Source organism: Manduca sexta, chromosome 18, assembly GCF_014839805.1.
Source record: "Manduca sexta isolate Smith_Timp_Sample1 chromosome 18, JHU_Msex_v1.0, whole genome shotgun sequence".
In the NCBI taxonomy this organism is placed as follows: domain Eukaryota; kingdom Metazoa; phylum Arthropoda; class Insecta; order Lepidoptera; family Sphingidae; genus Manduca; species Manduca sexta.
The window spans coordinates 13,778,806-13,799,119 of record NC_051132.1 but is presented as its reverse complement, the minus strand read 5'-3'; the positions used below and the strand labels follow the sequence as shown (position 1 = coordinate 13,799,119).

Sequence of the window (20,314 nt, the reverse complement as noted above, 5' to 3'; positions counted from 1 at the left end):
ACCCTTCATACAATTAACTGAGCAAGGTAACTATGTAGGCACAAGGTGAAGTAACAATTCAATCAGTACGAGCCATAAATCATTGATCTGATAATCATTTTATTAACAGTGACAGCTATAATTACAGCAATTAATACATAAATCAGTTACTTCGTGTAACAGGCAGTGCATAAGGTATTTTATTAAAGATCATACTTGACGGAAATCGATATTTTTAAGATAATAAATTTGGTATAAAGGTAATTAAAATTCGTACAGAATGATTCATTAATGTCTAACTGGAAGGACATTGTTGCCTATAATTAATCGGTATTATGCCTTAAAGATAAATGAATAACGACTCAAATGTTGAGTGCAGCGCAATGCTACTTCGTAATTGCACAAAATATATTTTTTAATGAATTTTGTTTTTTCACCTATTGGTATTTTAAACAACTTTACAATAATTTAATTTAAGGCATATTTATATCATAATAAAAAAAACAATTACCTTTTTTATTACATTGACAATGATACATTGTCAAACTCTAACAAAAGCATTATTTGATAAGCAGGTGCTGTTAATTTCCACTGAAACCGATTTACTTATATATTTAACGTTAAAAATAATTTACAGAATTCTATCGACAACATATGGGAGTCCCACATCACTAAAAACCAATTTTTCTCTACCCTCCCGCACCCTTATAAATATTTATCAACTCCAGCCAGCTTCATGCGTAATGATTTCTAATTTGATTAGTTTCCCGCGTTTGCGATTCAACACATGCTGAATTACCTTGAGATATTTATTTGAAACTTGCTTTAACTTGGGGTCTTTTTTCGGGGCTCGAACTAACATCACTAACGATAATAATCGATCTTGATTCTATCTGTTATTCTATCCCGGATAAACGAATCAAAATAAGTAACATGGGAAGGTAACGATCAAATTTGATTCTTTTTGGATCGTAATATATCCGCGATCGATGCTGAGATATGATTAGATAAGATTGCTTGTTCATTTTAGTAGTATTTAATTAGGTGTTCTCTTGGATTTAAATCTATTGGACCAAGTACCTTCAGAGTGTCATTTGCGCTGTCAAGGAGTGTACTTGATCATTTTTTTACAGAAAATGTTGTATTAAAAAATATAAGACGTAACACCTAAGCTCTTAATGTGAGGAAGGAATGCAAGACTTCAGATAACTCAAAGATCCGATGGTGTTACTTGTCTTGGACAATCGAGCTGTTGCTCATAATTCCAATAAAAATTCTAGACCTTTAACAGTTCATAAATATCCATGAGTAAATAAAATGATTCTCCTCCACCGACCCTCACTCGTCAGAGGGACCGCCCCTCTTATCTCGCAAAACATCCCCGCGGGGCTGTTACCGAATTATTGTTTATTATACGTTTCATTGAATAACACTTGGGGTGGGGGATGTTTGCGAAGATTAATTTGTACGGCGTACATTTTTTGGTAATGTGCTTTTGACTAGTGGACTTGTTATTGACAATGGTAGTAAAGATTAAACTTTTTTATACGTGCATGATAAAGTTACCCCGCTGCACCTGATGGTAAGTGGAGAGGGGTCCAATAGAACGTCGACTGACGAGAGATGATTACCCCTCGGCAGTCGACACAATTAGGCCTGTTGGAACAGGATGTACACAGGCTGATCCCGGAACGCGACACACTTACGTAGGCCAATATGGCGGGTTTTAACACCTTGTGTACGCTGGTCGCTATCTGGGCGGATATAAAATATATCCTACCACCAAGCCGAACACAGTCAGTACCTCCCTTAATGATGTCACACTACCTATGAATGATAGCAGCCCAACTCAGCATTTTAAATAACAAAATAATGCAGTTGATGGTATTAAGCTACAAAATGTAACCCAGGAAGGTTTTTGCTGCTTAGCAAGCTTGATACCAGACAGATTTCAGATACCTATTACCTAGTCAAAACCTAGTCGTGAAATGGATTCTAAATAGAGTTATAGACTTACCCCTTTATTCATAGAGGTTTTTTATGTAATGCCCAGTGAATTGCTGTGATAACAAGTCTGTTTCTCAGCTTTGTTTATCTGACAGCTTACTATTTTTCAAGTTTGTTTATCTGACAGCCAACTAGATTCAAGTTGTATCTCAATATTAGCCAATCACAACGGCCCTATGTCTACGCACTGCGAAGGCTGCCATGCCGTCAGCACTGAGAAACAGACTTGTTATCATAGCAATGCTCCGTCGTTAGATAAAAAACGTCTATGAATAAGGGGCTTAAGCTATTCAAGTGTGATAATCTGATGATTATAAGAAGCAATGTATAATAAATCAGAACCGAAAACGAACCTCATAATTTTCTATAGACACATTAGGGATCCTGGTTAATTTGTACAAAATGAACGACTGGCGATCTAAATTAATATCAGTTGGCTATTAGTAATTGATCAGCATGTACTCACCGGAACTAGGTCGGTCGCTGTACCTGGTGCAATATACCCAGGCAGGCCACACCATCGACCCCTCGCCTGCAGCGGCACCTGCCGAACGTCACGTGTCAAATATTTAAGGTAACCCATTCCCAGAAGTAAATTGTTTGCAGGGTCTTAGCGTGACTCCTTATATTTAAATCATTTATTTTAATTACATATTATATTCTAGGTAATGTTTATTTCGCTGTGATTATTATGTATTTTTTCCTTATTCTTAGTCTATTTTAATTGCACTTTAAAATTTATCTCCAACTGACGATAGGAAGCGAAAAAAAAGTAGCAATTTTTTATTTTGGATGCCTTGGACTTAATCAAGATGTTTTCGTAGGAAATTGTGTTAAATAGGAAACAATCATTTTAATTTTCAGACTTCCAATTAGAAGCTAATAATCTTTTGAAAAAATAAACTCACCGGCGGTAGAACCTTGACTACTCCCGCTGTCTTCCTTGGACAGGTCTACGGCTCCCTTCTCTCCAGGCTTCACCTCCGGGACCCTCGGCTCGTCCAGCTTTACTGGTTCCTTCACCGGAGAACTCTTCGTCTCAAACTGCCGGCTCTTCACTCTTCTCTTGTGCAGAGGATCCGTGATCCTTCTTCCAAAATCCGCTTTCAAAATATTATCAATACTAAATTTCAAGCAGTTCTGGTTGATGAAATCTCTACCCGATTCCTCTGGTTTTGGGTAATTAAACCGTTTGTCATCTCTCATCCGAAGGTCTTGGGTTTGACTCTTCGATCGTAACCCAAAGTTCAGTCCAAAACTTTGTTCCGTCATACTCGTTTGCGTGATTGGACGGTTTTGGAGATTCATTCCTTTCAGATCCTGCGTCAACATGGGATTTTGGAAAAGCAGGGGTTGGTTCAAAAACATCAGAGGGTTTGGTGTGATTGGACTCGGCCTTAGAAGTAAGGGCTGGTTTATGTTTATGTTTTGGCTTAGCTGAGAGATGGCGTTCAGATGCGTCTGTATGTGTTTGAAGGATGTTAGCTCCTGGTGCTCCTGAGGGCTCTTGTCCTCGTACGTGGACACCGGCGCCTCGTTCCCGACCGACAGCACCGTGTCATCACTGCAGCAGGAGTTATCGTCGTCCACACTGATCTCGGCTCGATCGTTAGTATCCTCGTCCACTGGACTCAAGCTCGCAGTGGCTCTCTCAATGTTCTCTTCATAATTCGGCGTGTTCTGCAACAGTTTATCTGTTGAGAACACATTGTCTGGGCTATTGCTATCTCTCTCTTTCTTCAGCACATTATGTATGGAGAAAGAGGACCTATGTATGTTTCGATCTTCGGATTTATCGTCGTCATGCGGCTCGGGGCTGGTCGTGTCCCGGGTCGCGGGTGAGTATGCTTCCTCATCGCTGTGTTCTTGGATTTTTATCGCGTCTTGTATGTGAGCTGACGAGACGGCCGCCATTTTGAATGACAGTTACGCCATCTGTTAATTAAAAATAAAATTAGGTAATAAGAAAATTTAGGAAAAATCTATCTTATAATAAGTCTAAATATTTTGTCTCAGTCACAACAAAATAAACTTTAAAACCAAAGATCATTACCAACTTGAATTGTTATCATTCAATTCACCAATCGTTAAAAAACCTTCCAAAATTACTACTCAAAATTTTGATTTATCTGCCGTCAATACGATATCTGAATGTCTGACCCTCCCAGGCATGGTACATAATGTTTCACAAAATACACATTATTGTGTAGCGAGAGTTAATAACCACAAAACGTAACCACTGCTCCAACGACCACTGTTGCGGTCGCGGGCGCACGCTGCGGAAGTAGCTCTACCAACAATATTTTGTTGTTGCCACTCTGATACTCTAAAAACCCGTTATTGATATCCTGTGGCTCTCTGTTGGTATATTTTTTTTAAACCATCAACAACCGAAGTTATATTATCCAGTTGCGAAAGGTAACATTTTCCAAAAGAAAACCCGACACAGCATATACTACTAATGCATAAATGTAGTTTGCAAATTGTTCCAATGATATTAAGATTTTATATAAGTTATAAAAGGGAGTCAGGCAGGAATCGAGTTATACGGACCCTTCGCCCTGATGTGATCAAACGCCAATCAATATTTTTAATTCTAAAAGAATCACGATTGCGAAGTCGACCTTAAGGAATAGGGACTAGAGTCGAGAAGGTGTTAAAATATACTGCACACAACAGTAAATTAGCACTTGATGTTGCTTTTAGAGAGAATGGTACTAGTCTGATTAAATCGTCCTATTAATGCTGTAGACAAATATGCCTACGCCGTAGCACCATCACTACACGCGGTTGTTGCGACCTTAGAGTGAATGATACTATATTTTTTGGCAAGAGTTATACTTTATACACCAGCTTAATAACCACCGAATAATTTTATTTGTTTGAAAATGACTTGCCATGATGGTAAAAGTTACCATTTTCCAAAAACATGTCAACCAAACAATCCATCAAACAATCATCTCTTAATTATTTAACTAGGTATATAAAATGGTATAAACAGTAGGTACTTGTTTGTTTGCTAGCATATATAAGTAATAAGGTGAAAGTGCATACCTATACGTGTAAGAATATATATTATTCAGTTGAAACCATGACAGAACGATTAACCAATTCAGAAGTTTACGATGATGTTCATTTCACTCAGTATACACATAATTAATATATTTTCCTAAACATTAATTCTATATTATAATTTACAACCTTTCCAATATGAATGCCGAAACATTTCACAGTATCTGAAATCAAACAAATACGTAATAAATCAAGTGGAGCGTTGGCCGGACCGTTGCCACCGGGACCACACACGTCGCGGCGCGCGCGCACCCAAACCAGATATTTCGCTTAATCTCCGCGCAACCTTAGCGTCTGCCGCCGCATCACCCTATAAACCTCATAAAAACCGCCGCTTCTCCGCTCGCTCAAACGCAAAAACATCTTTGCCCCACTTGAAACCTTAGTAACCAGTTGATACGCAAAAATTTACTTTATTACTACCGTGATAGGGTTTAAATAATTTTCCTTTAACCAAGAACATCATTATGTGTTAAAGTGTAGTATTGAGTCGTTTTATTTCGGTATCACGATTTTGCAATTTCGTAGGTGTTGGTTATTTGCTATTATGGTTTTTATAATGCATTTTTAGTTCGGATCGAGATTGACAGATGGCGTTGTTAGAAAAAATTGCTACGTCGCGTTGTATGATTGCTGATGGCGAGTTATTACATTTTGATTTGAATACGTTTGAGTATGAATAAAATTACAGAGCGAAATGCGACCCACTTTTATTCGAGTTGTACTGTGACCCGGCCACCTATATTACCCGATGTCGAAGATTGTGGTTCAAACTTCATCATGCGGATTTAGGGGAGTTGCCCACCATTAGACCATTTTTTATTGCTTTGAATGACGAGACGAGCTTGATGTTCGCCTGATAGAAAGCGATACTATGGCCCATAAACAGTGAAAACACCATCCAACACCTTGAATTACAAAGTATTATTTGGTATTCTATTGAGATGTTAAGTCTTATTATGTCCAGTAGTTACACTGGCTACGATGTCCTTCAAATTGGAACAGAAGAACGACTACACACTGCTGCTTGGCTGTAGAAAAAGACATTGCGGTGGTACCTACAACATTGCGGATTCTCACATAATATGAGAGACCAACTACCAGTAGGTTTTTGGAAATATTTCACTTTTGAAATAGTTCATAGTAGATGTAGACTTTTCTCTTTCTATTATGAACTTTATGTGACATGTTTCGGTATTTCTATTTTAATCACAATTCATTTAATAGAGTACCTAGATACGATGACAGCGTTGACTATAAAAATCTCATTGGTACCTAAGTCACATTGGTACCTAAGGTAAGGTAAATTGGTACCTAACCTTAATAATCTTCAAAGATTTTGTCGGAAAATATAAGATGGGTAACGTTAGGTATATAGCTCTCATAACACGATCTAATGTTCTTTGTGTAAGACTTTCAATGCAATTTCTAACTTCTTTATATTTACTGGACGTGTTCGTAGAAGCTTGACTGTCCCTATGAAATAGTTATATTTCGTTTGTATCAAAAGGCGATTTTTCAAGTAGAGTCGCAACACTAAATTCATTAAAAAGCTGTAACTCATCTTCAAAACACATTGTTCTAATTATCTACAATTAAAGCCGCTGAAGGTAAATTCACCAAAATAATATAGATTTCATCTAGGGAGGATGGCACTAAAACCTCTCTCCCCGTTCCCAACCCCCTCTTCCATGCTCCCGGGAACGCCCATAAGCGATACGAGGCATCCTTACTTATTCTGTTAAAAAAAACAGTTAAATTCCATAATAAAACTGAATGAAAACAAACATGCGCGTTATTGTAGTTAAATTTAACATTTAAGAGTCGTTAATGTCGAGCGTGATTTGTTTTCGTTTTAAATAGCGGCAAAAATACCGGTAATGTACCGAAGTTATTTTCGTTTCATTCATTCATTCGTTCATTGATATACACCATTCTTTCGGTCTTTGCTTGGTGCGTGTCATTCGTGTTAGTTCAAATTCGGAATTGTTAGCAGTAAAAATGATTGCATTGTTTAACAATGCGGTGATTATGAAATATTAGGTTGTCTATGACCACATTGAAACAAAGGAAATTAATTATATTTTACGATAATTTATATAAACTAATGGAGGGAACTAATTATTCGTGTTTGCTAAATGAAATCTACTATTGCGATTCTATTCATTACGAAGATAAATATTACATTCTTATGGAAGTTTGTTCTAAAAAATCTTAGTTTATCTTTGACTTCATACAATATTTTTATACAAAAATACAAAAGTGAGCAAGTCACCTGGTGGAACGTGATCACCGCTGCTCGCATGAACTACATCCCCAACGCGAGATTCGACGTGTTTCTGACAAAAAAGATCAATGAATGATTCTTGAAACTATCACTCATACCCAACAAGACTTATCAAATTATCCATCAAAATAAATTTGTTTTCTATACCTCTACTTTTAAATAAAAGAACAAACACAATAAAATAACGATAGCTATGCATGTTACAGAACCCTAGCGGTCATATCGCGTTTATTAACTAAACCATTATGCGATATTGCAAGAAATAGCCATAATAAGATAAAATTTATAGACCACGACTCATGCCCGACACTGTAATCGAAACATAAGGTGCTTTATCAAGAATCTATCGGATCAATAAATCTCCGATCGCACGTTTTTGTAACCTTTCAACGCCATCTAGCGGTGCGGTTGGGAATCATATTTTACGCGGGAGTTGAAACGACTTTGGTTTTAAAATAATACAAATGAGTATGACGCCTAAAAAATTGTTTATATAATAATAATAAATAAAAATATTTTAGCTAGATGTTTTTTATATAAATGTTTATTTTCATCTACGTTGCAATTTGATAGCGATCATTTTTGAGTATAAATATAGGTTTAATATATGAAGTATGTACTAACAAGATTTTTTTTTTACACACGGCTTACATTCAAGAATATAAAATCTGTAACATAAACAACTGGAATTTTCACTTGTTTAACATGACACTATCAAGTGACAAAATAAAGTGTTATTAATACATAATCATTTCTTAAGTTTACGCGAATTAGACATTGAAATAAGACATTTTTTCGGATTTTATCGTGGTTTTTCATATTATAATTTTTCTACCGACGTTTCGAAGACTGCAGCCTTCTTGGTCACTGGAGGTTGAGGTGTTGGTCCGAAAAGTCAGTTATAATATCTACCTACATTTTACAATTATATATATAGAATGAATATTTCTTTCAAATTATAATTTATAGTATCATAAAGAATATTGAACACAATAGTACCTATTGAAATTAAAAGTCTATTTGCAATTGAAAAGAAGTAGTATTGACAAATTAGCAATAGAATATGTATTGTGTAGTACCTAATCATAAATTTTTTGCTAAAATAAACCTTATTATAATCAAAGTGTTAGAATGTCAAAGACGAAAAAATATATATAATCATTTAGGTTATTGTATTTTTTATACTTCAATCAATATTAATAAACAAACAGATCAATTTTTTCGCGTGGGCATACCCAAAACATACTCATTCTACTGTGTTATTTTTGTTAGATAAAAATATTTTTCAAATAAATTATACTTAGACTGAAAAGTAATGTCAATAAAACTACCCATTTTATTAATAAAATTTCTTTTTTTATTTGTTTGTATTGTATGTAATTTACCCATGAATTGTTTTTATTTTATTTAAAATCAAATTTAAACACGCAGAACAGATTTTTTTTTTCCTAACTGAATGTTAAACTATCCCCACGCCGCCTTAGCTCAAAATTTTCATGTTATTTAATTGCGAATTGGTACAATTTTCTTAAGCGATAATCCATCTATGTCACCACCGCATTATAAATAAGTAGATATTTATAATAATACTCTATATTTGGCACAGAAAACATTTCATGAAGTAAGGTACCATTGTAAACTGCTAACTGCAGTAGTTACTATATCTGTGTCGCAGTTAACAGCCCCCATCCGAGTTAAACATTACGTGGATTAACTAAACAGAAAACATTAATAAAATTAAATTAATATTGAGGAAAAATAAAACAATAATTAAACTTAACAAAAGTAATGTCGCCCAGCAGCGGCGTGTAGAGAAATAGTGTTCCCGTTTGAAGGAAATTGTTGTCAGTTAATTTACTATGCTTTATATAATGTCTTACAAGTTCGCTTCGCAAAGCGTAAGTAAATATTTAGGGTAGTGTTCCAACTGTTCATGGACATTGCACAGCCGTGACCTAACAAGTAGGCGAGCATAGCCTATTGATTAAAAAAAACTTATAATTAACGAAAATTAATCATCACCAAATTTGAGGACAAGAGATTGTCCATTAGCGCCCCTAGCAGATTACCGAGGTACTATACTGCCGTGCTAAGCTCAAAAGCGGTATTTCAAAAAAAATAAAAATCTTGATTTTTATGTCGTCAGATAGCTTAAAGAAATACCCATCCAATGAAGTTACCTAAATAACGGTATCTTGTTTAGAACTTGTTAAAAAACCCTAATAAGAGTTTCTCTATCTCTGTTTTACATACAAAACTATAAAACTATATTTACAAAACTTCGATTATCTCGAAATAAGGTTTCCCTGACATGCCGCTTTTGCGCTTATTATGGCAGCATATAGGTACATGTTTTCATATTAATAAAAAATAGACTCAAAAAGGAGAAAGTCGAATAGAAAACCGTAAATAAACAATTTAAAAAATTCTTTCTATTTAATCAGAAACATTTGCATACGAATTGTATATGTACATACCCAGAATCTACATAATTATAATTTACAAAAGGTTAAAGTAAAATACCTATAAAATATTATTAAGTATTGTTATTGTTTGTATTATTAAAGCTCTCATTTTTTATAAAGCAATTAGTAAAATCAAAACCACGCAATTCCTTCTTGCAACGCATATTAACAAAAAATAAACCATATTTTTCTACTGAGTTATAACAAGAATGATCTGTATAACCATAGTATTTATTACCTATTACTGATATAAATTGCCCACGTCATGTATTTACAATCTTTTGTATAACTTCATTGTGACATATTTCATATTATTGAAACAGGTGCGTCATTTCATAATTAATATGTCGAGTTTAGCACAATAAATTACTTGAAATGCGTAATCGGCGGCAAATATTTAATTAATATCGCTGGTTTTGTAAAAAGTAACAAATTACAGTTATAAAACCACACGACACTGTATTCTACCAATGTTTTTAAAGTAATTATTTTTTAGACGTACAATATTTTTTAAAACGAGCACGGATAAGTTACCCCACAGTGGCCCGTGTCTACATAAGTGTCTTAATCTATACGTACTAATATATTATATTTATAGACGGGTAAACTGACACGTGACGTGACAACACTGATGGTGAGTGTAAGTAAAGAGTTAGGTCTAATAGAACGTTGACTTACTAGAGATGATTATCCCTCGACAGTCGACACAATTACGCCGGCCTGTTGAAACCCGATATACACAGGCTGATCCCGGAATGCGGCACTTACGTGAGCTATTATGGCGAGTTCTAACAACTTGTGTATGGTCGCTATCCAGGCGGATATAAAATATATCCAACCACTAGCAAAATGTCTACCATTTCTATCCTTTTTTTGGAGGATGGTTTAATTAAGTTAGTTATTAACATATCCCTTTAACCATAAGCTTTAACTGATTATATAGATCCTGTCATGTAGTCCCTTAATTGAAATTATTTAAGTCTCAAATACAAAATCTCTGACTAGGTCAATTCCGTATTAAAAGCGTTTCATGTTCACCAGTTAGATTCTAATGAAATAAATTGATACTAAACTAATAGGAACTAACTTTGCAACATATATATTGATTGAATATAGAGACGATAATTACACATACAGGTGATAATTATTTCAATTTGTGCTCAATTTTGTGACGGGATCGCTCCCTATTACACTATGGGATGGAATAAACAGCGAAAAGTGAGTGTATAAGTTGCGCCCCCTGGCCATTTGGAGCTAAAAGTCGAAGTATTACAAGATATAGAAGATCGTCCAATGTATCCGATATCTCCGATATTTGTTAGAAGTCTCAACCCAAGGTTTGAACTTAAAACTTATATAATATACCTCATAAATAAAAATTAGTTATAATCAGGGGGCCCTATACCTCTACGCAACCATATACATATTGGTTATAGGATATATAAAGAGGTGTGGCGAAAGGTTTATATAACGCGATTCCTACCGGCTTACCTTTTGTAATTGATATAATAATAATATCAGCCTTGTATTGTATACTGTCCCACTGTTGGGCACGGGCCTCCTCTATTGAGGGAATAGATAGCCCTTAGTCCACCACGCTGACCTAGTGCGGGTTGGTAGACTTCACACACCTTCGAAAAATTCCTAATAGAGTATTTCTCAGGCATGCAGGTTTCCTCACGATGTTTTCCTTCACCGTCAAAGCAAGCGATAATTCACTGAGAATACACACATATTTTTTTTAGAAAAGTCAGAGGTGTGTGCCCTTGCGACTTGAACCTGTGGACATTCGTCTCGGCAGTCCGTTCCACAACCAACTAGGCTATCGCCGCTTCCAATTTCGTAATTGATGTAAAATCTAAGTATTAGAATGATTTGCAGACCGCATTAATTCATAGTATATGTTGTGTTTGGTTCTCTTTCGAAAAATTCCACCCTTCGCCACTCATAGCCGTATATAATAGAGGTGTTTTTGATTATTACACAAGGCTGTCAAAGCTGTCCTTCCAGAATGCCCGTAATTGCAAAAAAGACTTCGTCCCCGTAGAATAGAGCCCCCTGACTATATATTTTAATTAATATGTGAATGGATTAAACTTGCGAAGTGTCCGGAGTCACTCGCGTGAATTATGATCGTTTAGCGGGCTACTTAGCGGTTATTTATGTCTCCTAACTGGCAGTAAATAAACTAAAACTGTAAAAGTACAATGGCTTTCTATTCGACGAAAAATGGGGGATAATTCTGGGAATATTAGTGCAGTAAATAGGTAATGTTTTTCGGGGTTATAAGATGTCGTTGGTATTAATTTATAATTTATACGTTAAAGAATTATATATAGCTAAGTATACTATATCGAAAAAAATGGTATTTGAAGTTTGTCACGCTGCAGTAGGCCTACGTGGAAGTCGTTAGTGTCAAGTCTAGCCTAAACCCTCTCTGATATAAAAAATTTATGATACAGGGCTAGTATATATGTGTACTGTGCACCCACAACACACGTACGATATTTTAAATTGACTGTGAATAATAGATATCCTGCTACTTAAAAATAAATGTTATTATTCTGTTATAGTGTATTTAAACGATAGTTGCCTGTGAATGATCTCAATATTGTTATTTATTACTTAAGAAAAGAATTTTATTTTGTTTATTGTTTTTAATTATTATTTTATTTTTATGCAATTTAGTTGAGTCAAGTTAATAAAAAACAAATAACTTTATGTGATGTAATAGTTAACATAAAACTTATACCTATATATTTGTACGGTGACGCAACAGCAAAGCATAGTGAACAAATTATGTATTTCTATAACACCTGTAAACTATTTATGCTTACAAAAAAATAATTTGATTTTATTTGATTTTCAAAAGTCCCTTAAACATTACACGACGCTAGTGCCACCTATTTAAAATATATTACTTCTCATGGAAGCCAATTACCGGGATAAAAAGCCTGTGTGTTAATCCAAAACAAGGTCTACCTTTATGCTAAATTTTATCCAAATCCGTTTAGCTGTTTCTGTGTTTACTTCTAGCAAACATAAACATCCAAACATAACCACAAACTTTCACATTTATAATATTACTAAGAGGAAGAAGTAAAATAAGGTAGTAAGAACTAAGATTGAGGATTTTTAAGATGTTCCTAATTGTTTATATTAATATTTCTTCTCTAGAAATCTAAGTCACGAAAATATAACGCATATATTTTGTGTTATACTGGAATTCCACCATCCCAGAGCCAGACGTATCTGCAGTCAGATCACAGGGAACATTAGATAGGCGGATCACAGACAGCATACGACTCTACCATAAAATTTATAAATGACTAGACTCATTGAAGGCCTTCACTAATACGAAACTCCGTAATTATATTCGCGAGGTCTTTTTATCCGATATCGAATGAGATAATATTGTTTCCTTGAAGCACTAGGTCTTATATAGTTGATCCATTTGCCACGCCCGAAGACCGCCACTGACTTCAGCCCTCAAATCCACCATGTCAGTGGTAGAGACCAAGTAAAGCAGCAATGAAACTAAGAATATGTCCAAGAAGTCATTGTGAAAGCATTATGTTACCCCAATGTGAATTGATTAGTAATTATTATCTTATTTGTGTTTTGTTTAGCCTTTTCGAAATTCATAAGGACCCTAATAATTTCCAACAATTAGAAAAAAGAGTGAATATTTTAAGTAGTATATTCATTTCTGTAAATCAAATGATGAGTGTGAAAGAACTAAATTCCAAATTAATTAAAACTATTGATAAACGAATATAGCGTAAGAAAAAATACTAAGTAGAATTTTCGATTACAATATTCGTAAATTTTATTACAAAATATAATTATACCCAATATAAACCATTTCAAAACTCTAAACCCCAAACAAATACATTATAATACTCAAATCAACAATATAATTTAATCATAAAATTATACTTTATTTACGTTAGCAATCAGAGCTAACACATTAATCACTTAAACAAATAAATTGTAATATAAAACCAAATGTTTGTAACACCCGTGTGGTCCGGCACAATGGCGGCGACATTTGTTCAAAGACAGGGTTTGTCAGCCTTTGATATACGGTCGATTATTACACAGGTTCGCGAATTTATTATGAAAATTTATATGCGAAATCTTAGTATAAGTACCAAATTTTTTCCATATTTAGTATTTCTACATCGACAACCACACAACCTTCATGGACTAGTCTATCGATTTTCTAACTAAAACAAATTAAGAACAACAAACTAACAACTTTACTGGTGGTCGGTCTCTTATATGCGAGAGTCTGCCTGGGAAGGTACCACCGCAGCGTCTATTTCTGCCGCCAAGCAGCAATATGTAGTCCCTGTTGTGTTCCAGTTTGAAGGAAATTGTAGTCAGTGTAACTACTGGACATAATACGACTTAATATCTCATGTCTCGGGATGGCGAGCGCAGTGGAATACCAAACAATGCAATTTGCAATTCAAGGTAATGGATGGTGTTTCGACTGTTTATGGGCGGTCATATCGCTTACCATCAGACGAACGATAAGCTCGTCTCGTCATTTAAAGAAATAAAAAAAAAAAGTTTGTCTTGGCGCTATGACATGTTCCTCTTCAAACCGATGTTTCAAAGGCTATCACAATAGGCGTCATCTTGACTATGCTGTGATTCTTCCGACGCACACAGGCGTCGGTGACCACTTACCATCAGGTAGGCCGTTATCTCACCTACGGAGGCAATAAAAAAACAACTTGTACGCTGTGTAACGGCAGAAATAAACATAGCTTTGATACCCATACTTTCGCATTCGCTATACCTACCATTGTTTTTTTATCCCGTTTACCCCGCCGGATATTATATATAATAGCCCAACCACATAAAGCCGTTGGTCCTGCGCCTGATCTCTCTACGGTCATGTCGGATTACCGTCTCACCGGACTATCAGAGTGAAGGAACAGAGAGTGAACCTGTGTTGCGCACACACTTATGCACTATAATATCTTCCGGCTGTTCTCCATTAAGATTGGACGCCGTGATCGAAATTCGGTTAGAAAGATATCACATAATAGCCCATAAAAAACTACTACAACTACCGCGTAACTAAGTGCAGATACTCTTACCAAAAAAGTCACCACGCGGCAATGAGCTCAAATTGTTTGCCGGCTATTACAAGTTCCTCTCGAAGTTCGCCGAAGTTATGTCGGTCTGTCTGTTTATATCCATCAACTTTGACCCTTATTTATGGGACAATATTTTAGAGGGTAAAAGGCTATTGAATAGGTTTCCGCGTCGAGTTATGTAAGTGAGAATATTTTCCGCGGATTCCTGTTAATTAATTTTGTTTTATAATACATAACTTTGAAAATGATGTGTTTGGAAAATTCGAACCATTTATTAATATTTCAAGAGCTTAATAACATTTTAAATGTAAAGAGATATTAATGGTTAAAAAATATATTTACTTCTCTAACAAAAAATTATATTAATTACTGTTTTACTAATCATTTGTCTATCTGCCCGCACCTTACGTCATAGAGATTAAGAATGACGATAAGTAATGCCCAATTTATAACTCTATGCACCTTTACCTTATAGGTTGGATTAGGTACTAAATGTGGTTTTTCAAATCAGAAAGGATATATTTGAATTAATGTACACGTAGAATAATTAAATCGTAGTTTTTTTTACAAATTAGTCATATTTTTAATCTAAAAACGTGTATAGGTAAGCTATACAGTGACCCTGGGTTTGCATCGCAGATCAGGAAAGACTATATATAGTGATTCAATACGATTTTGCCGGGTAAGTTACGAGTAAAGTTCTCCAGAGAAGGTTAACGTCAAACAGAGTGAATGTCCACGCTTCCGGAAAAATACCCATTAGTGGAAAAAGTATCTACTAACCACTTAAAGGTTTTCGTCAGAAATTTTCATTCCTTATGATGTTACAAAAGGCGTAACCTTTTTCTATTATAGAGGACCTCTTATACATACTAAGTTAGCCAATACACGAAGCTGTTCTAGCGTAATAAAACAATAGTCAAGAGAAATTAATAAAAGCCTTTAGATCCGTTACATGCACTTACTTAAGCTTTTGATGCTATGAAACAATTATAATTAAGTAAAAAAACGTATCTATTGCTAATATATCTCCCTTATAGTTATTCGTTAATCTAAAAAATATAAGAATATGTACTAATTATTTACCAACATAGCGCAATTTTTTTTTTAACTTCTGTTATCGTAAGGTTAACTTATATACTTACACAAAATATTAAAAAAGGATGTGTTAGATACATTCCTACTTTAAATCACATGGATTTAACTTTATACCTATTGAATAAACCCAAATAATAATATATAAAAGGTCCCTTTTCTAAATCTAAATGATGGAGATCGAATTTTAATCATTTATAATTTTCCCGTGTAGAAGAGGCTAAAGTATCATAGCTCATACTACCATAATCGTGATTAATTTGCTTACAGAATTATGTATGAACAATTTAAAAGTTATTTTATTTGAGTGATTGGAAAGTTCGGAAACTACAATAAACTATTTTTTTCATAATATTTTATCGTTTACACCATATACAATCAATGCATAGTAATTTTTTAATTCTCAAGTCTTCTTTAGTTCCTGAACAATACTAATTATTCCTAGATATTACATAATTAAAATTATATAAAAACCAATTTATTCATTACAACAATTTTATGTTTTGATTAAATATACCTTTTTATTAAAAAAGTACATAATATTTTTCTTATTAATGTTATACTTAATTCATGTTTTATGTTAAGTTTTGTTTCTTTTTACATTTATGTTTTTAACACAAAACATTTTTATTTATAACGCCTTTTATTATCTTTGATATAGTGGTGTAGTTTTAAATGAACTTAATCATACGAGGTATGAAATTAAACAGGACTTAGCAGCATGGTCATTGACTTTAATTGTAAGTCAAATTTAAAAATATCAAATTTAAAAATATACATAATATTATATCTGCTAAATTAACTAAGATTTTAGCAGCTACCGTGATTTACGGTCTAAAATAATAATAAAGCCACATATTGTAGATTATTTTCTTCGGAAACCCAAGGAATCCATGCTCTTGGTTAGTTTTCGCGGTTTTCCACGGACTTTTCTATCTTTTCGGTCGTGTAGTACAGCTTTGTCTAGGTTTGCCACCAAGCACTAGTATACTTGACAATTGCGTGGTTTAACAAGAATTATTAAATTTATTTATATAGTCTACCATTATTATTATTTATTACCTAATCTCTCAGAGCGATGAGCGCAGTGCAAAATATTCAGTCATTCGTAATTTGAGGCTTTCATTGATATTTCTACAATTTATAATGACTCGTGGTGCTATAAGTCAGGCATGTCATTCAAGTAATTAATTTAAATAAAAAAGAAATTTTAACTTTTAGCCCCGTACGACTTTTTAAAAATACATAACTTTATATACATATACCTATTAATAATTTAGTTAACGGTCATGTATTTTGCTATCCACTACCAAGTAAATTGATTTTAGTACCTACTTCAGATTATAACGTCTTGATTTATTTGAAAATCGAATACCTAAAATGTTTTATTGCTAATCTAGTCGGATGATTTCATTTATTTCATTTGTGTTAAATTGAGTTATTAATTTCAAATAAATGAATTATTATATGACTAATTTGCCATATAATGTCATATTTATTGTTTCATTTCTTTATTTAATTTATGATTAAATGTTATTCGCAAATTAAAGTAGCGGTTGATTGAACTGAGTTGTTTATGTACCTAAACTAAGGTAAGTAAGTATGTATGTATTTTGGTTTAAATACTTTATTTATGCCTAGTTCGTTATCCTAGGCAGATTCTCATATTCTTTAACGTGAGATTTATGAATTCCTAGTACTCGTGAGCTTTTCCAGCACATACTTTAAGGTTTAAATTTTTTCCCATTTTTTCTTCGATTTTACAATTTTAATATGATTTTTTAGTGTTTACGCTCTACCACTTAGGAATTCGACATTCCAGATATCAAAAACAACTAAAATAAGCTACTTTCGTATCAAAATTAGTTTTAATGGAATCCTTATTCCAATAATAAAAAACATTATCCCCATAATCCAATAAAAACATAAAAATACCTTAATCACATAAATCCCGCAACAACACAACGACACAACACAACACAATCCTGGCAAACTGGCAGATTTGGCACACCGTCACCCAGAACACGCAGACGGGCTGAACAACGAGCACGCGGGACAGTGGTTCGCGAACCGCGAATGCGTCCGGACTGGCGGACGGCGCTCCCCCCACTCTAGGCGTGGCCCGCCGGACCTGGCAGGGCGGGGCCACCGTTTTATATTCTTACGATGTAGACGCGTCTTTATTTCAGATTTTAAACATTGATTTTTGTTATTCTATGTTTGTTTATGTTATTTTTTATTTGTAATTAATAAATGGGAAATTATTTTTGTTTGTTTGAATAATTGTTTTATGTTTTATTTTATATTTTGATGTGAGTTTATTTTCTATTAATTCTTATTTTTTTAAAATGTGTTTTAGTTAATAACTTTTGTTTGTGCTCATGGAACTTAATATCAAAATCCATTTAATTTTCTTAATAATCAATTTAACTTATCATAAATTATGTAAGTAAATACCTACAAGTGTTCAAAATTTCATGAACTTTTCAGTTCACATATTAAACATTGTTATGTTAATTTGTTCGTAATAATTAAATTAAAATTGAAATAAAATGTTTATTGTCAATTAATACTTGAAGTTATTTGCGTAACAAACGGTGACTAATTTCTGTTAATATTACAATACTATATGTTCTTAACAATTGTATATTTAGAGGTAAATTAATATTTATCACAATAATGTACATTTTACATGTTTTTGTGTACAATAACACATGTGTGTATTATTGCTTTGATCTTTAAATAACACTGACTTATCATATGAAATGAACATTACAAAAAAGAAAACAGTCTTGACTCTTTTATTTGATCAGCGTTTTAATTATAAGAATCAAATAACTGACTCTATCATGCGGCACAGTTGAATAATTTAAATATTTTATATATTTTCATTATATACGAAATTACGATAGACATGTAACATATAAACCGCATAAAGATTTCCAGGTATTTAACATTCTTTTAATAACAAAATATTTTAATTTCTTGTATGAACTGCATCCTTAAACATACAAAATTATTAGATTTTAGAGATTATATTATAAAATAAGATAAAGGAACCGCTCAACTTTGAAACCTTCATAAAATCGTTTCAAAAAATATATAAAGAAAAAACATAAACTAAATTGCAATATATAATATTACCGCATTAGAAAAATATAATTAAACATCTACAAAAAATCTTAGTATATTTTTACATTAGGTTTCTACATTATAATACAAAAAGAAACATAAACGAATGGTGGTACATGATAGGAACCAGAATAACTTCGGTCACACTACCTTATGCAATACAATTATACAATTATAAATAACGACATAGAGTCAATTATAAGGCCACAACTTCAAAGAAATTTTCGATCCTAGTCCCTTGAACATTGCATTAAACATACAAAAAAATGTTGTCTTAAATTTTCCATTAACAGTTTTATTTAAATTAATTATTAGTCTTATCAGTTATCAATGATTGTTGGAAATGCATTTTTCTTCACTGGTTACAGACAAATTAATTCTGATACCTACATTGCAGTTGGTAGGAGATATTATATACCAGCTCAGATAGCGACCACTGTACACATGGTGTTAAAACCCGCCATAGTAGCCCACGTGTGTCGCGTTCCGAGATCAATCTGTGTATCGGTTCCAACAGGCCGGCATAATTGTGTCGATTACCGAGGGATAATCATCTCTCGTCAGTCGATCTATTAAACCCACTCCACGTACAATCAGGTGCAGTGCGGTCTCTGTCGTGTCCGCATAACAATGCAGCAAGAAATAAAATAAATAAAAAAATGACAGTATAATACCAGAAAAAAATAATATTTACCACAAACATATCATTGTAAATAGGAATTAAAATTAAAGATAACCATCTTCAATAAAATTTATTATATTTCCGGATAAAAGATTCTAACAAACATTTTATTTTATTCAAAAGGTTTATAGTTTATTTAACACAAATTGACGTAAGGAATAAAGTAACAAAACAGTTACCACATAAATAATTTATTAACGTATATTTGTACAGGTTAATAACAAAATGTTGTCAGTTAATTCAATACATTTTTCTCCCTGAAGTGGACCTAGACTTCGTAAAAACGGTTCTTTTGTCCTTGAAATCCCAGTGAATATAAAATTGGTACATAAATAAAACTAAAATCTCATCACGCTTTTATCGCCGAAGAGGTATGCAGAGGTGCACCCACATTTCGTCAACCATGTTCTATCCCATGATGTGATAGAGAGCGACCAGATACAACCTCCAAACTCTGGGCTGATGCTGAAAAGAAAAATCC

At 33.6% G+C, this 20,314-nt stretch overlaps 1 protein-coding gene across 2 annotated transcripts in view; it reads right to left on the bottom strand.

Moving 5' to 3' along the window:
• Positions 1–18,124, bottom strand: part of LOC115448621 (homeobox protein invected) — a 57,858-nt gene extending 39,734 nt beyond the window's left edge. The window contains exons 1-3 of one of the 2 annotated variants that reach the window (XM_030176105.2): positions 17,955–18,124; positions 2,895–3,921; positions 2,453–2,530 (exon numbers count right to left, since the gene is read on the bottom strand). In XM_030176105.2, coding sequence (XP_030031965.1) covers positions 2,453–2,530; positions 2,895–3,900 — 1,084 coding nt within the window. In that variant the 5' untranslated portion in view covers positions 3,901–3,921; positions 17,955–18,124. The remainder of the gene's footprint in view (positions 1–2,452; positions 2,531–2,894; positions 3,922–17,954) is intronic. The other variant, XM_037440179.1, reaches the window with a different exon arrangement.
• Between the last annotated feature and the right edge of the window lie 2,190 nt (positions 18,125–20,314).